Source organism: Asterias rubens, chromosome 19 (genome assembly GCF_902459465.1).
Source record: "Asterias rubens chromosome 19, eAstRub1.3, whole genome shotgun sequence".
Classification (NCBI taxonomy): domain Eukaryota; kingdom Metazoa; phylum Echinodermata; class Asteroidea; order Forcipulatida; family Asteriidae; genus Asterias; species Asterias rubens.
Window position 1 is genome coordinate 3,920,663 of NC_047080.1, and position 20,176 is coordinate 3,940,838.

The window sequence follows — 20,176 nt, forward strand, 5'->3', positions numbered from 1 at the left end:
TGCTACAATGTGTACGAAAGAGGGCGATAACGGGTTTCAAACGCGTATGTCAGGGGGAACGGGTCAAAGGTTAGTCGTAGTCTCTTTCTCTTGAGTAGGAGACTAGACTGCGGGAAAATTGGGGGAGGGCGTGCGCACTTCTCTGCTGCATGCTGCTGCTGTTTGCTGCGTGGCTGGCCGGCTGCGTACTACACATGTGTCCGTCCGTCCCCCCCGGCCGGCCGTGTCATCATCATAGAGCTATCGTTTTTAGTGCGAAGTGGATGAGTGAACAAATTTTAATTTAGGCTTGTGATGTGGAGAATGATCGTCTTCAAGTAAGGCACCACACGAAATTTAAACGAACGGATGCTGCTGTTGAGTAGATTTCATGCACACTGCTGCTGCACAGTCATGACCTCAAAATAAGCACACTAAATATAGAAGAAGAAGAGTCAGTTCACTGCCGGTGGTAAGACTTTCTTTTATTATTTTGTATTTACTAAATAAAAGTCACTAAAAATGTTAATTGAAATTGAATGGTGACTATATACTATAGCATGGAGGTAGATTTCTACCTCATTGATTATAGTCACTGTTTGAAGCTTATTTACTACTGTATTGTTTTTGTAGTGTATTTATTATTGTTTTACAAACAACCATAATCATAAAACAATCTGAATATATTATAATTGCATTAATAATCAAATCAGAAAGGGACCCCCCCCCCCCCCCCCCCCTGAACTAAACACAATGGTTGCAAGCCAATGGTTCATCAACAGTCGCCTTTCTTGCCCGGGTACACAGGTTCTGTGTTAGATTGTGATCATATAGAAGAGTTTGCGGTATCCGTTGTGATCAGTTGTCGATCCTGAATATTGCTTGCTGCTATTCTGAATAAAGCGCTGTGTATGTCTGCATACATACTTGCACTTGCTGTAGTGCTGTTGAGAGGTGCTCCTTCAGCTTGATTTTACATTAAAACATAAACTTTAACCTAACATCCACATAATTACAACTTCCACCCATTACCAAATACAATCAACAGAATGTAACACACTACACAGCGACCATTTGAAATGAGAACCATGCCAAATGCATCACATCACAAAACAAGGGTTTTTGTTGCATTGTGCAGTCATTGCGGAGTGCAGTAGCATTGTGACCGGATATTTGTCGCATGAAATGTATTTTATTACTACTTGACCCTATTCTCATCTGATCACAATATTTGTGGTGCTACAGTTCCGACGCAATGCTCGACTTGATTGAATTGTTAAATCTAATTAAAGTGTAGGTTTTTTCCACTCTCCTTCACATTTGATACGCAGTATAATTATCAAAACATTTTCCCCCTCCCCTGCTGTGAGCCATGTACAACGCCTGATTTGCTCAGATCACGGCTGCCATAACAATCCATCTTGCTACCCGCTTACTCATGTGAACCGGCCTCCAACATCTCTGCCAATGTATTCACTATAATAAATCATTTACAAATCGTACAATTTATTTATGATCCGGTTAATTTGTATTGAGTGAACGTCTTGAGTGCGTTGCATGGGATCAACACCTGATTGGAAGTAGGACAGTATCTGATAAGGCCCCTAGAAAATAATGTTTTTCTTGTGTTGAACCTCTTCCAACAGTGTGATAGACACTGTAAAGCCATTGGACATTTACGGTAAACAGTATTGTCCAAGGCCCACACTTCGTGTATCACAACTTCTATATAAAATAAGAAACCTGTGAAAATTTAGGCTCAATCAGTCATCTGAGTCAGGAGAAAATAACGGGTAAACCCACCCTTGTTTCCGCTCGTTTCGCCGTGTCATGACATGTGTTTAAAAATAGTTGTTTTAATGTTTTCTCAAAAAGTAAAGCATTTCATGGAATAATATTTCAAGAGAAGTCTTTCATCATTACCTTCTGTAAACCCTGTAAATTATTTGTAAATCTGTGAATTTTTTTAATTTTTTGTTTTTACCGAAAGTGTCCAATGGCTCTAAGTTTAAGCATGTGTCCCTCGGGTGTTGTGTAATGCATTGACCCTTAAATTGAAAACACATGCCCACCATGCACACATTGTAACAGCTTTTATGAATATGAATAGATGAACTTCAATGTGAGTTGTTTGGCTGCCATTTTTTTTCAATTGTCATGAGGCAGTGCGCACTACAGATTACGCCCAATGCATGACCGAGACGAACACAGTATATCAAGACTTAAACTAAGTAAAAAAGGTTTGCAGTAACACAAGTAAGCTCTTCTTATAGTGGTGGCGCTGATCAAGAATAGCCGTTTTCTCCTTGACGTTTCAATCAGTGTGTTCTGACTGTCTTCTGGAGAAAGATGGACTCTACTGTGTTTGTAAGCGTAAGTAAAGCTGGGTAAGGTAGCCTACCCTACATAAAGCTCAAACACACAACAGAGCCACCACTATTCACTTCAGAGATTTTTATGGTGTCTCCGCAAACCTTAGTTACATACCTTTAAATATTTTCCATTATGCATAGCCTTAAAGGCAGTGGACACTATTGGTAATTACTCAAAATAATTATTAGCATCATAAAACCTTACTTGGTAATGAGTAATGGGGAGAGGTTGATATTATAAAACATTGTGAGTTCTAAACGGCTCCCTCTGAAGTGACGTAGTTTTTGGAAAAGAAGTAATTTTCCACGAATTTGATTTCGAGACCTCAAGTTTAGAATTTGAGGTCTTGAAATCAAGCATCTAACAGCACACAACATCGTGTGACCAGGGTGTTTTTTTTTCACTACTATCTCGCAACCTCAACAACTTATTGAGCTCAAATTTTCACAGGCTTGTTATTTTTTACACATGTTGAGGTACACCAAGTGGTCTTTGACTGGTCTTTGAGAATTACCAATAGTGTCCAGAGTCTTTAAGTCTTATCTTAAAATTAAACATAAATAAAACTAAAGAGCAATATCTTGCACAGCCCTTTCTGTAAATCTGTACAAACACCTTGAATGAATCACACTAAAAATAAAGGCCATAATACTGTGTACGGAGTGTAGATAAAGCAGTAAAGGATATAGCATATTTATTTGTTTTTTTGACTGATTATGAAAAATCTAACTGATCGAAACTCATAAAAAGACTGTTACGTGTTAACAGGCAGGGCTGTAAATAACCACTTGATCAAATCTAAAGTCATAAACAGACTGTTTTGCATAAACGGGCAGGGCTGTAAACCACTTTGAGAAAAGTTAGCAGCAAAATAAAAAATTTATTTTCCATTTAAAAAACCTTTTATTGATTGTCGACTTGTCTCGACAGTCTACCTCATTCAATAGAAAAGTAGACAAATAAATGATGTACCAAGTCTTGTGTGCTTTACAATCTTTTTTTGTGCAACTATGACGGTTTCTCTTTCATTATTCTCTTGCAACTTTGATGACCAATTGAATCCAAATTTTCACAGATCTTTTATTTATTGTTATTTTATGCATATTGCACATGTTGGGATACACCAAGTGAGAATGCTGGTCTTTGACAATTACCAAAGGTGTCCGGGGTGCCTCTAATTGGGCGTTTGTGGCGGTTTACAAAACAGGGGAGGGGAAAAACAAAGACATGGGTTTATTCCATCAAAAGGGCCATGCTCCGTGTTTTTTCCCTTGTCTCCTAATCTACCTTTAACAATAAACGATGTCATAACTGAACCTCTCTACCCTAATTTCTTGATTTTATTGGGAACCTATAATTCCATAATTGCATCTGTGCACCTAATGCAGGGACCCCTGTGGTAAATGGACTGAGTACTCACTAGGAAAGGAGGCTCCAGTCGGGGGCTCCAGTTGGCTGACGTTCAAGGCTAAATTATTGATATATTTTTGCAAACAAACCACAGAATAACAAGCTTGTAGGGAAGAATGTAAGAAATGACCATAGAGCTATATATATTGACTAGAGCGCTAACACCCCATTATACATGCACTAAGGTTTTTAAGCCGTGTGGGCGCATCCATGTTTATGTACAAACCAATACAAAAGCTTGAAATTTTGTACGGCAATTGTACGGCTATTTGCATGATAGTGCGTTTGTTCTTTTCTATGTGTCATCGAAGCAAAAAATGCAGCAAATGTGAACGCACAATCTGCTGATGAGCGTACAAAACTGCGAGCGCCATGTGCGTCATGTTTAAAAGGCGCGTATACTTTTTTTAGTACATCAATCAAGTCGAACATACGGTTTTCGTAGCGCGGACGTGCGCGAATGGGCAGTCGCGTACGAAAGCGCCCATGCCGAGTTAAAAACAAATCGTGGCAATGTGTGTTCTCTTAAAATTAAAATCGTTCCGTAGTCACGCAACACATCAAACATGTCTGCGCTCAGGGTGGCTTCAAAACGCGGAGCAAGTTAGCGCTCTAGTCAATATATATAGCTCTATGTAGTAGGCATAGTTTAGCTAAGATAGAGGCCAATATCAATACTGGGAAATATTTTCATTGTGTCTGTTGTTTGATTGTTTTCAATTTAATTTCAGCTCAATTTATTAAATTTGTAGTTAATTTTGCTTATGATGTCAGAATTAGGAACACATGCCTTCAGTGGTCATTCTGGAATGTTCTAAATGATTCTTATTACCAATAATTACCATCTTATTGTACTGTAGGCTTTCTTCGGATAAGAATGAAAAAAAAAAAACTTACACAGGGAGGGGGGTTCATTATTATGGAAGTTTAATATTAATGATGAGATGAAATTCGCTGGCATTTTCTTTTCTAAGCCTATGCTTCATCCACATACAGTGATTAGAAAGAACAAGAAATTTGTAGAGTGTTTAGTACACATTTTATCAGATTTTAAGTTGCCCTGTTAGTGTTATCACAGGAGCTTGCACGTCATCAGTCATCCCTTGTAGTTCAATCTCACGCTAAGATGCCTAACAAATCTCTGCGTTCACTACATGCAGCCTGTATGAATATTGTATGCCTTATTGTTGAGGGAGGTTTCCTCATGGATATTTCAGCTGAACAAGCCAGGCGAGAAACGGAGAGAATTGATTGAGGAGCTTCTCTCTCCTCGTGCTACAGATTATATTTTGTTGAGGCAGCCAAGACGAATTCTGGAGATTCATCCCTGTGGGGTACCAGGGACTATTGAGTAGGGTCATTCACTGTCAAAATGGGGGGGGGGTGAATGTCCCCCCCCACCCTTATTAAGATTTTTGTGGACATGTACATCACAAGAGTGTTTGGGTGTGAATTGGACACTAGGTTTTCAATGTTTAATTTCTGACTCACTGTATGCTCAACCTACATCCATACACACTGCATGCAAAGTATGTTACGCATCAGAGCACTACTTCATGGCTCTGCTTACCAAAAGTAAAAAATCAGCGCTTGCAGAAGCAGGGAATTACGCGCTTTCCGTCAAGCGTACATGTGTCAAGTTAGCAGGTAATTTTGGCTTGTACATGTGCGTGCGTATTCCACACTTAAACAGTTAGCGCAGAAATTTTGTTCTTGCACGAAGGTGGAGAATGGTGATCGTAAGCGCATAATTCCAATAAGAATATCACTGCTCCAGTAGTGCGGTTTTGTGGACGTACCCCCAAAACTTTGACTCCTGATTCCTGAAGGTTTTTTAAATAAACTCATTGAAGGAATAAAACATTCTAGTACATTTACTACATCAATACACAGGAATGATGAGCACGTAATGTTCTAATCTGTTAATATGCATAACCGGATGACCAAGTCCCGTTATCATTCCCCCGAGGACAAATAATTGCCTCTCAAGACAAAATTTCCAATTATAATCCGAGGATTTGCATAATGACATGGATTCAGGCGAGTTATTTAATCCACCTTAAGTTATCGGAGCCATTGACTAAATTATGAAGAGCCTCAGACTTGGAGTAATTCCATTACAGAAGCTCCGGTCCTCCCCTACTCTATTCAATGTACGTGACATTTATGCATTTGGCGCTCGATCAGTGTTAGTCGTTTTTTCCCTGCGGATTTGGTTGATTCGGGTTTGTAAGTTGACATAAAGGGATGTTATGTTTGTACAATCCTGTATGGAGACTTTTTTGGTCACTAGGTGGCAGCAGACGTACAGGTTAAATCTATCGCTCTCAGAAATGTGCGCATTAATTGTAATTAGTGGGAAAAACCCTTAACAACGGAAAGTTGTCCAGTAGGTCTGCTGATGTGTCTTTCTTGTCTGCCATCGTGGGAGTCTAAATGTATGCGTTAGAACTTTATCACGCTGTCACCATCTTGGTCATGTTCCCTGTTTTCATTAACAGTTATGGATGCTAACAATCATTGCGCAAACATGGCACCACACTATTATTTTTGTCCAGCCTCAGCTTGGCTACATTGAGTTGGAACGGAGTAAAATCAAGATGGCCACACCGTGATAAAGGTCTATAGTCTACATTGTAGTAAATTATTGACATTACATTTATGAATAAATTATGTCTCCGATCCTTTGTTAAAAACCACTCTACCATTTCTACTATGATTCAGGTAAAATTTCCCAGTAAAATTAAAGTTGAAACCAGATATGAGTGAGAGAAACATGTTTTTTTTTTAATCTTCCAATTATTTTGATCCTAATATTGGGATGGATCAGAAAGTAAGGATTGGAAAGTCTCACAAAACACTTGTCTAGGCACTAGCAGATCCTGCCATATTTTCAGAATTGTTTTTCTTTGAGAGTAACGCTTGTACAAAGAAAACAAAGATTACCTTTGAAGCAACAGGATTATTTTTTTCTCTAAAGACTGGTTTGACTTGCTGCGAATGCGAAGTGAATTTTAACACCACACAGCTGTTTTCTTTAAGGTTTTGATTGCCAATTAAATGTTAAGAGTGATTGCCAAACAAATGACTTCTCCATAAAAAGAAAAGGACAAAGACCTGGGAAATTACCAAAAGAAAAACACACGAAGGTAGAATTTTATCATTATTTCCATCGGTACCACCTGCCCTCTTTGTGTGGCTGAAATGAAGCGTAGCTCGTTGAGGCAATTCTCAATAATGTAAAGAAGTAGTTGGCGACTTTTGTGCTGATCATCTAATCTTAAACAGAATACAAAAGTCATGTCCCTTGGCATGTATACTGGGAAGAGGGATTGGCGTAAAGGCGATGTGACCTATGTTTACATTCAAACCGCACAAATGAAAATAAAAGCCTTATAAAAGACTTGTGTAGATTGTTGCATACCCCGCATTCTTAGGGTTTCTGTTCCATGATGAGGAGTATAGGCACACATGATTGCCTCCAAGACATAAATTCTTGCTGCAGACATAAATTTATCATTACATGTAAGTGCTTTTATAAATACTCCCCTATGGCTGTACATATCTTAGACTTCACTTGTAAGTATCTTAGACTTCACTCGATTAACTCTAATAAGTACAATACATCAAGGGAGATTGACAATTGAAAGGCTTCTGTTTAAAGCGCTGACATTTTGATAATTTATCTCTGAAGAGTCGTGAAGTGCTTCAGCCACCAGCAAAGTGAAGCGTTAATTGAAGCTGCCTTAATATAATATGGGATAAATTATGGTTGGAAGATAAAGATTGACGATAGGCTGTTTTGGGTTGTGGAAGGGTTTCAAGAGGGCTTTTGTGCACAGTGTCAACAAAATGCGCTGCCGTACGTGTGATTATTGAATAGTGAACAGAACTAACAAACACTTTGATTGATTTCATACTATTTATTTATGGAATGTTTGTTTATGGTTTTATGGCATACTTATACTTTTGAAACCTTGAGGTCAAAATCAAAGTATTTTTGTGTGTGTTGTTCGTTTGGTATTTCTCTTGAACATTTCTATGAACTATAAGAGGTTTAGTTTTGCTTTAGGTCGTGTCCAAACTGGCATGCTAACCTTCCAGTGCTTACTGTACGAAAATTGATGGCGTCACAATACAAATCCTAGGTTAACACGCAAGCTGGACGCCTAAAAGTTGCTTACTGTTAATCAGCACTTTGAAATTTGGCCCTGTACAATATGGCCACACGCAGGTCTCAAACATATGACTACAGTAGCCATAATACTCGGGCGTCATCACCCTACATGTGTGTATGTCTAGTACTCTACCCTTAGACATTGAACGGCATGTGTACAATTGCGCCAGGGTCCATGGTCATACTGAACCGGCTGATCTACATGGGAGTCCTCCTACATAGATACACATGGCCTGTGTGTTTGCATAAAATATGCAGCGCCGAAGTTATAGGATGCTTGTACAACACAAATCCATAATATCTTAATAAGCACATTTTGACTGTTTGTTTGTTGTGTGTGTCAACAGATGAAATGTAATATGTACACTGATGAGTCTGGGAGTGGGGAATAACAATTACCGGGACATGCAGGAAGGAGGCGTGTAGACATCTCTGTACACAGTGAGAGGAGTAAGCTAAGTGTGACTGATCGGGACACGATGCCACAACGTGCGTAATGGCGGGGCATTACAGATCTATTTGGAACTTTAACGTCAGAATGGTGAGTAGAGAAAGTCTTTCTGTGTGTTAGTTTAATTTTCAGCGTGCTTGAAATTTTAGATTGTGTTTCTGTGGCCGAGTTAAGTCAATGATTGATCTTATGGGCCATGTCACATTAGGCAATTTAGAAGCAAACCTTTTTTGTTTATATATATATATATATTTAAGGAGGAGTGATAAGACCTATTGTAGCCATACAAGTGTTAAGCTACTGAATATTTGCCTCACATGATAATTAACTCGTTCTATTAAGCACAATATTTCTACACATTTTCAACTCATAAACAAACATGCCTATAATGACTTTAAGAAATTGATCAAGCTCTTGTTTGTATGCAAAGCTTACTTGTTTGTTTGAACGTGTGTGTAGAGCTGATTCATTCATTACTAACGGAAGCAGCGGCCGCATTTAGGGGGTAGATGTGAGGCAGACGCAAATTTGTGCTTGATTAAATTTCCATTTCTTTTGTTGCCATGTTTCCAGGGGAGACATCGTGTGAAGTTGAAGGTAGTTGTGTTGATTTGGTTGCTGCTGTTCTTCGGGGCCTGGGTGATCTACTTGAGCTATGCTGGCCCGGACGTATGCAAGGGAGAACTTGCCAAAGACTATATCGTGAGTAACCGAAACCCGAAAGGCCTTGATGACTGTTTCTGATTATTGCAAAGTTTGTTTGCATACTATGTGAATGTCTGTTAGATCATGACCAAGCCGTCGTAATATGTGCATCTTGATCACAAGAGAGATGCAAGTGTAGCCTGTCTTAAATACAGGTTCTCATTGCTCATCTTGCGGTCAGGTTCTCTTTATCATTGCGGTCAGGTTGGCAGGTGGTGTCTTGCCTCACCTTCCACCTCTGGGACCCTGGTTCAAATCCCACTGGGGGCTCTATGTGATTGGATTTTCAGTCCCTACTTGACCGCGTGGGTTTTCCCTGTAATAATTATCTGGGGTTTTCCTCCCACATATAAATCCGAATATTCTTCATTGTTGTCTCTCTTCGATCGTTTGGCTCTAATAAGAGCATTTTTGAGATACATGGACTATATGCTAGTCAAAATACAAATCCAAAATTTTGGTTGGATTGCTGGGCTCAAAATGCTCACTAGACACCTGGTCCAAGTTCAGTTAACTTGGCATGGTAACCACTCAGTAACAAGTCCTGTAATAGTAATACAAAGCATTCATAAGGCGCTATACAAAGAACCCCCTGAGCACCTAACAAAGGGAGAAGGTTAGGATGGTTGTTGGAATGAGAGGTGTCCAAAATTCCTGCTGCAACAATGAGATCCATGGCCATCTCAAACCAACCAGTTTGCCACATGCCGAGGGACAAAACATTTAACACAGTGCTCAAACAGGAACAACATGACAAATAATAATTATTTTAACAATAACTAGTTCTTGTATAGCGCATTTCACAATAACATCTCAATGCGCTTTACATTAGTACTATGGTCATTTGGCCAATAACATTCCTGGGGTCGATTTCACGAGTTAGGACTAGTCCTAACTTAGGACTAGTCCTAGGAGATATATACAAATGGAGTAACTGGTCCTTACTTGAGATAAGACTAGTCCTAACTCTTTGTGAAATCCACCCCTGTAGTCTTTCTCAGCCCTGAGCTGTTGTGGCGCTCCAGTGACTTTTTTCAATCTGGGAGCAACTTAACACGACAGCAGCTCAATAGCGCACTCAATGCTGTACTTTGTGTGTATCTTGATTTTCTTAATGTATACTCTAACTCGTCTTTATTAATAGGGAAGAAAAAAAAAGTGTTAACCAACCCAAATGCCATGTTGTTTAAAATGGCTTTACTTTTCAACCAAATCAGAGTCTCAAAGGCTAAAAATTGTAATATTAAAAGAGAATTCCAAAGAATCGGATTTAAATTGTAGTGCAGTCAATTCAAATTCTGAACATCCCTACTTGGATGAAATTTTATTTAAGACCTATATTTACTCTTGTGCGTCTTGAAACATTGCTTTGTTCCTAAAAGTTAAAGCAGGACAATATTACCCATTGTTTTTTGGTTTTTTTTGTTTAAAAATGAAATACGGGAAGCTTTTTCAGTGGCCAAAGACTGAATGATTCCCCTCACACTTTCTTTCCCCTGCCAAGTTTTTCTCCATCTATCTTTCACACGATATGCCAAGTCCTTAATATAGCTTCGACACCTACATATGCATCCATGAATAATGCACGTCAACTTTCACGCTCGCTTAGCCCCCGTTCGCCATCACGGCTGTGTGACAGCACCGGAGTTGGGTTCCAATTTTGTCTTTCTCGAAAGGCCAAGATACTATTGTCCACAATTGAGCTGTAAAATCTCTCACAACTTTCCCCTCGTCTTTTCCACTTCAAATAATTTGAAATTCCCAGGAGGTGTTCTGATCGTGCAATGTCCGCAGATGCTGTGAACCGTAGTATCGTTATGCTCTGTCCTGAATAAAATGTTATCACTTCGATTGTCTGATGCCTCTGATGCTGTTGAACTCTTGAAATAATGTTTTAATTTAAATTTTCATCGGTGATAAGGAGTATTGTTTTTGTCTTACATACATCTGTATTCTTGTTAAAGGGTGTGGTAATGACAATACAAATAAAAAGGTATTGGTTATAAGGAGTACTATCAGCTTTAATGCATTTTCAGAAACTTTTCACTTCAAAGTACTGCGGTTATGGAAAAAGCTAATAATAATAATAATAATAATGCATTTATAATGCGCCATCTATCTAGTGTACAAGACCCTATTCCGAGGCGCAGAACAAAAAAACAATACATACAACAAAAAAGAAATGTAGAACATAATACAAAATTATACAATGAATAATCTACTGTCAAGACATGTAACGAGCTAAGTGTAAGAGGATTTAAATAAATGAGTTTTAAACAAGTTTTTAAACAATGGAAGAGAACTACACCGCCTGATGTTATTAGGTAAAGCGTTCCAAAGTTTAGGAGCACAAGCGGAAAAGGAACGATCGCCATATGATGAGGAAGTTCTAGGAATAGTTAAAAGGGACTTAGCAGAAGAACGAAGAGTGCGAGAGGGGGCATAAGGTACAAGGAGATTTGCAATATAAGACGGAGTCAAGCCAAACTGGGATTTAAATGCAATAAGTAGAATTTTGAATTGAATTCGTTGTCGAATGGGTAGCCAGTGAAGTTCCTGCAATATAGGTGTAATATGATCATGTTTTTTAGATTTCACTATCACTTTTTATCCCCCAAAAATTTGAATCTGAGTTACTGACAGAAACGTTTCTCAGATTGTGTATTCCAATTGCAGAGTTTTATAACTTGTTAATATATTAATTAATCTTATTGTTCATTGTTAAGCCCACTACCTCTCCATTTGCGCTCAACACTTGAAGCACTTTCGGGGAGGGGGTGGGAACTCAGTATTCTAACCCCATCCCTTAATACTTCTTCCTCCATGCTCCAAGCAGGGGTAGCTATTCACAGGAAATTTGCAATTTCCTAGGAGTTTGCCAGGATTGGCAGGGTTCTCCCCAGGATTTGTTCACATATATATGTTTTACCCTATAGCAGTCTAGGTACTCCACTACAGGAGGGTTATACCTCTGGGTGTATAGCCTCCATTTGAACCTTTATTATTACATTTTTCATTACCATTATAACTGGTGTTATTTAATGTATTCAAGTTGTGTCATGGAAATTTCTTTTGAAATTTTCAAATTAAAATTAAACTTAGACTACTGCTTTATTATTATTAAAGACTCTTTATCTATATTATGAATTGTGTGCATGTATTTATTTACATTAGAATACTTGTTATTTTAGTTTATAAAAATATTATGTAGAATGTTTTGACCGTCGCTTCGTAAAATGTTGCTTTCAAATTGTATTGGTGAATTATTCATGTTTGTTGTTTAGACCATTGTGTTGAACGGTTCAAACAGCTGGTTGGGATGGTTTTCGTTGTCATTATTATAATTTTTGAAATCACAAACAATTTTAGCCCGCAATTTAATTGTCAATATCAGTTTCCATAAATGAAATCCAATTTGGGGGGCGTTGCCATCACCTGTTCATATTTAAGATCAATCTGAAATGTATGCCTGCTACGATCAATAATTCAATTAAGTGGACTCATTGTGTCAAACAGCAGTGCAAGATGTTTCAACAGGTGTCAAATTATATGAATTCAAAGTTTACTTAACTCCTTTTGGTTATACCCATATAAAATATTAAGCTGTAAACTTAATTATCTATATCGAGTTTTGTAAATGAAATAGCCATCAAGGTACAATTCCATAACATGGACAATCTGGGCAGAGATCAAACTGAAAAGTACTTATCAATAATTGTATAAAGTTGGATTATTTTGTCAAACAGCAGTGCTTGGTGTGCAAGCAAATTTTAACTGGAAGTGTAATTCTTTCTACAAATACAGGCCTGATCTTTACTTCACAGAGGCAACAAAGACGATTGCCTCCATGCCCCTGGTAATTGCATTGGTGCCATTGAAATGCTTGAGTAGAAATTTACAATGTCATCGTTAGGAGAATGGTGCCTTTTACCAAGGAGAAATGCCTTAGTGCCCTTTCAAAAACAAAGCATACAGGCCTGAGAGAAACTTCCTAAACTACACGGCCTAAAGTCATGCTTAGGGCACATTCAACATTTTTAAATTAACATTACAAAATCAGTAATAATTTATTTTAGGGTTAGAAAATGAGTCATCATACCATTGAATTTTCATGAAATTTCAAACAAAATTTATGCAGTTTTGAAATCTGTAAGTGTAATTTCTGTTTTCATTGTTGTCACAGTGCGATAACTACAGCAAAGGTATTATAGCAGGCTCGTTATGCCCTGAGTTATGCCAACTGCAGAAGATCACGCTGGACGGATGTCTTTCCAAAGATGCTTCCTACCAGGTAATGTGTTCACCTCCCTCATCGTTGTAATTTAAAAACAAATCAACCTCAAATGAGGAAGGGGCTTACCCTCACCACTAGCCCGGCATACATTGTCTAGTAAAATCTGCTGTGAGCAGGTTTCTCGGTGGTAGAAAAGTGCTAGAGTTTCCTCCCCTTTGTAACTTCAACAAGATAAATTTGTCTCTTCCCTTGGGAAGGGGGGGGGGGGCGGATGAGTGGGGTGAGGGTTAGAGGGGTTAGTTCTTTTATCTTACATGTCCAGTGGGATGAGGGCTTCAGGCTGTACTGTGCAGAATACAGTTTACTCAACCCCTGCATGTGTTTCATTCAATTATAATATTGCCAGATCGGGCAGTATGAGAGTTTACAGCAGGGGCCAGGGGACTGGATAAGGACTAAGTGCTGCAGCTATTTTTATTCTTCCTTTCGGGTTTAGTTTTGTTACGTATTTCAATTCCTTTGAGAAAGACTCTGCTAGGGTCGAAAATGTCAGGCCATTAAAAGATTTTTTGCTTTCGTATTTCAATCTAACAAAGTCTGGGGATTTTGTTGTGATGGAAATGCTGGAAACTGTTGATGACATTTTGGGCATTTTGTGCTCGCTGGAGTCCCTTGATCTTTAATGTTGACCAAGATATTGGAACCTGTAAGGCCTCAGCTGGATGATGTAGGTTGTCCTCCAAAGACAGGTTGCGAAAACTTAGAAATGAGAAGCCGTATTTCAGGAGGAAATCTGTAAAGAGGTTCGTAAAGTGATTCGTAATGGGTTGTTATAAATTGTGTTTGCAGTCGTGAAGGATTTTGTGCCACCTGCAATAGACATGATGAATGATTGCGGACTATTAAATTCAAATGCAGGGCTTGAATTTGGGGGGGGGGGAGGTGGTAAAGGGTGCGTTCGTTTAGCTTCCCTGGGTTCACCCCGCGGTGCTCGCTTGGGTGAGCCTCTGACAAGAGCTAAACGAACGACCACTCACCGCTCTCGTAGTGACGTCATGCACCTGGGGCCAGCCCCCAAGTGACCCACGCCACAAGCAGGGCACTTGGGGCTGACCTAGGTGAGCCCCTGGAATGACTTCAAAGCTATTCAAACGCACCGGGGGCAGTCCAGGGTCGACCCAGGGAAGCTAAACGAAACGCACCCATACACAAGACCTCAAAGGGGTTGTTGCTTAAAATGTTGACTGGCCCAGAATTGTTTTAACAAGAACTGAACAATATATTTGAACATGCACAATGACAAAGGCTATAAGTGGAGGATGATCTCCTTTGTCTTAGGTACGTTAGTCAGTTGAATGCCCCTTATTTTTGACCGCGCGAGGGCGCTATAAATAGTATTTTGATCACTTCCGGGGGTACACGCGATTCGCCCTGCACAAATTAATAGGCGTTCTGTCACTTTTGTTACGCCGTAGTTTCAATTTGCTTTAGAGGTGGATTATAACGGCTCCTTTAAAAGTCTTATTGTCTGTGATGGATTAGATGTCTGTGGTTATAATGTGTTCCAATCTTTAAAAACTGTTTTGGGTATGAATGAATATACCCCCGGAAGTGATTGAGAGCGCCCTCACGCGGTCAAAAATATGGCCCATTGAAAGGTGATCAGATGCCTACTCACTTTGAATGAAGATGTACAATATAAATTACCTGTTAGAAGTAAACAGGTAGACATCCCACCGAACACACACACTTAAATGACGAGGCTATATTTGCAGGAGAGATGTCAGTTTTTTTTGGCCCCAAACATTAAAAAATATATTTTTTTTAGTGAATGGTATTTCAAAGAGTATCATCCGCTCTAAGGAAAAAAAGTTTAACTTTTATTTCAAATGGTCAGGAACCATGACAAAAAATTAAAACGTTTCTTATAAAACACATAAGAATTGGTCACGTGATATATTGTCGGGATCCCGACAATAGCTAATTTTAAGCACTTTATTTCACTGCTACTAATAATTGGCGGACTTTTTTGAGCAATGGCTCAAATGAAAGCTTGTTACTTTCTCGACCCCCATCAAAATACCTTTTTGGGGTCAAATCGGCCAAAAATCTGACATAGCATCTTTAAGGGAAGCTTTCTACCATCATTATCTTTAAACCGTATAAGTTTAATATAAATTTGTGGACGTTTGTGTCTTGTGTCGTACAAAAAGTACTATAAGAGACTTGTATGTCTTAAATGAAGATTGTGATGTCATGTGTGACATCATCTATAGGGCTGGAGCAAATTACACGGGCTAGTTCACGCACCGAGGGGGGATGGATCAGGTTGACAAAGTCAGCTACTGCCACTGAATGATTGATGGGTTGGAAATGACTCAGAGATTCCCGTCCAACTATTCTCAGAATCAAATTCTCTCTGCAGGGCAGAAAGGCGATGTGATGTCAGGTCAGGCTTTTCAAGACTTGACAATGAGTGATGCCATTATATATTAAGCCTCGTCATTTAAGTGCGATGTCTACAATGTAACCTGAGGACTTAAACAAAAGGGATACAGGTCTTTTCATAGAGCCAGGACGTCCTTGCTTGGCGTTCGGTTACGAAACCAATGGGACATCTCAAAAACAAAGTCCCAGCAATGGGAGAGCAAAAAGAAGTCCTTTCTTACAGGGTAAAAACTCAGGAAATTTGATTTCTTATTTACGGCCCAAAATGCAGACTAAGCACAAAACAGAAAAGGGAACACAAGAGGTCTCCATATAGAGGAATTCTATTGACTAGGGTGTGCCATGGGAATTTTGTCTTAAATGGGGCAAAGGGAAAACGATAAATAGAATGTGTGTGTGTTTTGAATCGAGTGTGGACCAGAGAACAAAAAAGTCCACATAATGTAAGGACTTGAAACACTATGTGGACTTACACACATCCACACAGTGTTTTTTACAATGTTGAAGAATAATAGTTTCCATAGCCTACATTCGAATGGACTGTGAAAGGGGTAACCCTGTTTCAGCCCTAGGAGTACGGTAGGTGGCAACGGCCATCTGGAAAATATAATTGTAGCCCACACCTTGAAGTGGCCTTCAAAACTTGTGTGTCAGGCGACTTGCATAAAATAAAATAAAATAAAAATAGGTGTACAAAACAAAGGAATGCCCACAGATTGACTGAACCACAAAGTAATAAGCGTCTGCGTGTGTGTGTGTGTGTGCGACGACACCCCATTCCCCTCCTGTCCTTAATGATGATGCAGTGTCAACATTTCTAATGTGAATTACACCTGTTGTGAAGTGTCCTGATTTGCTTGGGTGAATACAATTAGTCTTGGATGTAGCAACCAGGACACATAAGATAGATGAGATTACTAAAAGTGACCGAGCAAGCCTTCAGGACCAATTTGGTCTCAACAACCATTTTGAAGTGTATGTGAGCACAATTGTGTTTTTCCAAATAAGTAAGTGCTCATTAAATCTAATTGCTAATTTTATTATTATAAAAACCTATAATATGTGTCCGGGTATTGACTGGAGTATAACAGTTGAATGTTGAACAACTATTGAAATAAGCCCTCATGCAGTTAATAAATTGATTGCTGAAGTCGTTTGTACCCCCCCCCCCCTCCCCCAAATTGGAGTCCTATTATTGATATAATAAGTTAATAACCACCTGCCTTCTTTCTTACTCCAGGTATATGAGGGCACCTTAAAGAAGCCTCCAAAACGAAAGAGGAACATGGACGAAGAGTTGTACATTAAGCAAGACCTAAACCCAAGAGACATCCGATTCAGCAAGCCCGCCTCCGGGACCTCCATGGAAGACTTCCGCATCATGCTGTCGGCTTATCTCAAGACGCATCTCGGAGAGGGTAAATACGACATTATCCAGTCCAGAATCCTGGACATCGCAGACGTCAACAACGACGGCAAAGTGTCGTTGCCGGAGGCGAGGTCGATGTGGGCCCTGCTTCAAGAGAAAGAGTTTCTCATGATGATGGTGCTGGGTAATAGTGACTACATTCCAAAACTCCTAGGATTCTGTGGAAACATGTACATTATGGAGGGAGTCTATTCATATCGATTATTCGGTACGGAATTCCCATCCATTATCGATTATTTATTACCGGGCATGGTCAGTAGGTATTTTAAAAGAAAAATGGCCCCGCCTTGGTCGGATAAGGCGCACATTGTGGTTGGATTGTTGGAGTTTGTGGAGGAAATCCTTGACGGGCCGATGGGTAATCTTTACATGTGCAACGTGAATGAACTTGGGATTGGGTACACCGGTCACAGCGACGTCAAGGTGTTGAAGGTGGAAGGGATATTGACCGAGCAAGCCGTCCAGACCAGTCTGCAGGAGCGAGCATGCACGGTGAGTGCCGACTGCACTTTAGGGGAGAACTGCCGCTCGTTCTGCGATTCCTCAACAGGCAGATGCTCAGGGGAGATTGTTCAGCCAAACCTCCAGCGGGTGTGTCACATGTTACGCGACTACCTCTTAGATAATTCACCATACGAGATCCGAGCTCAGCTTAGGGTGCTGCTCGACAAATGCGAGGGACTGGAGAAGACCAGTACAAATATGCAGATGGATCACTCGCTGGTGCTCAACAATCTGAAATCATTACTATGGAAACAGGTTTCGCACCTTAAGAAATTTTCTAAAGCAGCGAAGGGATCATAGGTGACTTAATGTTAATGTTTTCTGTTTATTGTTTTGTAACCTTCCATCCCAACCACTCATGCCCCGTTCCAGGTACATATTAGGTGCATTCGATTAGCTTCCGTGGGTCGATTCCGCAGTGTTCACTCGAGTGAGCCCCTGACGAGAGCTTATCGAATGATCACTCACCCTCTCGTGGTGACGTCATGCACCTGGGGCCAGCCCGTAGGGACCCACTGCACAAGCAGGGCACTTGGGGCTGACCCTGGTGAGCCCCTGGAATTATGTCAAAGCTATTTGAACGTACCGGGGGCAGACCAGGGTCAACCCAGGGAAGCTAAGCGAACGCACCCATAATGTGCTCTAAGTTGTAATTGGTGGCCATGTTTATACTATTATTAACTCTCTTACTGTCTGACATCTTAATATCATTTAATGCCGGCCTGCAATATGATATCATTACAAATACACACAGTCATCACCCTCCTACTGCCTGACCATTCAATATCATCCACTGTGGTTATGGATGATGGATAAACTACATGTACATGTATGCCGGCCTGCTTTAGGATCAGTACATGTGGTAAATGCACACAGTCATCCCTCCTACTGTCTGACCATGCTATATCATCCACTGTGCTTTTGAAGGGTGTACTATGACGACCTGCAAAATGATATACGTACATGTGGTTGATGCACACGGACAACCCTCCTATTTTCTGACCATTCACAATTCATTATCATCCGCTGTGGTTTTGAATGATAGATAAACTACATGTACATGCCAGTCTGCAATAAGGATAACACAACTTGTGAATGGGTCTACATAGTCTTTCACTCCTTTTACCTAAAACTTTCACGTCTTTGACCTCAAACTTTGACCCTTTTGACCCTTGATCTAATTTGTGTTATGGATTGAGTTTTCAGTCTCTGCCTGACTGCGTGGGTTTCCCCCAAGCGAAGGTTTTACGCCATTTATAGCAAACTTATTTATAAATCCTAGCCAACACCCTGTACATTCAGGATATGGTGATACAAATATTACATGCTTTGAAACCAGAAGTAAAAATAAACCGTAAAGGAAATGAGCACATTTTATTTATAAATCTGCGATCATTATTGTATAAAGAAGGATGTCCTGGTCTGCGGTTAATATAAATATGTGTGTGACGATTAAAATGTCATATCTGTTGACACTTGGCTAGTCATTTATAACCACAGTGTGGAGAGGGGTTGTAGAATTATATGTATAAAACCATATAGACTGACTATTTTTAACTTCAAGGAATGCCAGCTATACATGTAGGAGAAAAATAAAAAGCAAATTTAAGCTCAATCGATCAGTGGTGTATTAAGAAAATAAAAACCTTGTTTGTTTTCTCTGCTTTTTTAAAATATCTTGTTTTTGATTCGCAATATCAAAACTAATTTTTTTAACTAATTTCTCAAAGAAATATAGCATTCCCCCAAGTGGAGCCTAAATGTATTATACCAAAAGAAAGCTTCAGCCGTGGTTTTGAAAATGGCCGGAATGTGTGTTGGAGAAAAGAATTTGTCTGGAGTAAAATCATTTTCATAAATCTGTGGTGAAATTTTATTTTTCCAGATGTCATGTTTGTAAAGGAAGAGAATTATATGTAAATATTGAAATTTAAACAGAAAGTTTTATTACGAATTATGTTTTATGTGGGGGGGGGGGGAATCAGTTTTATTTTAATTGCCATGTAACGATGATTTTGCTTCTTTGTTTGCACGCTTCTTAATTTACTATGTAGTTTGAAGCATGTGTAGTAAAGAAATGCATTTTATTAGTTTTTTTATGGTGCATGTGTAGCAAGCTCACCTTGGCTTAATTTTTATAAAGGTGCTAAGCAGAAAATACTGCTCAGCAAATTTCTTTGGGGAATCAAACTGCCTCTAGCTAGCCACGGGCCTAGCTCGGTGGTCGAGTTGTAAGACCTCTAGTAATGCAAACGTCTTAGGTTCCAATCCTATGGAGTGATTTGCCTGAAGATTTTTTTTTTTAACAAAAAAGTGCTTAATTAATACCTATCAGTGTGAGGGCTTTAGAACATAAGAATTTACAGACAAAATCATGTGGAAATATTTTTTTTTGTCAACTTCGATGACCAATGGTGTCAACATTTTCACAGATTTGTTTGTTTTAAGCATATTGTTATGATGCAC

At 39.4% G+C, this 20,176-nt stretch overlaps 1 protein-coding gene across 1 annotated transcript; it reads left to right on the forward strand.

The window, feature by feature from the left end:
- Positions 1-279: 279 nt before the first annotated feature.
- Positions 280-18,242, forward strand: LOC117303152 (divergent protein kinase domain 1B-like). Its single transcript, XM_033787270.1, has 5 exons — positions 280-451; positions 8,287-8,480; positions 8,964-9,092; positions 13,279-13,386; positions 17,018-18,242. The coding sequence occupies exons 2-5, from the start codon at positions 8,436-8,438 to the stop codon at positions 18,008-18,010; spliced, it is 1,275 nt and encodes a 424-aa protein (XP_033643161.1). The 5' UTR covers positions 280-451; positions 8,287-8,435; the 3' UTR covers positions 18,011-18,242.
- Positions 18,243-20,176: the final 1,934 nt, after the last annotated feature.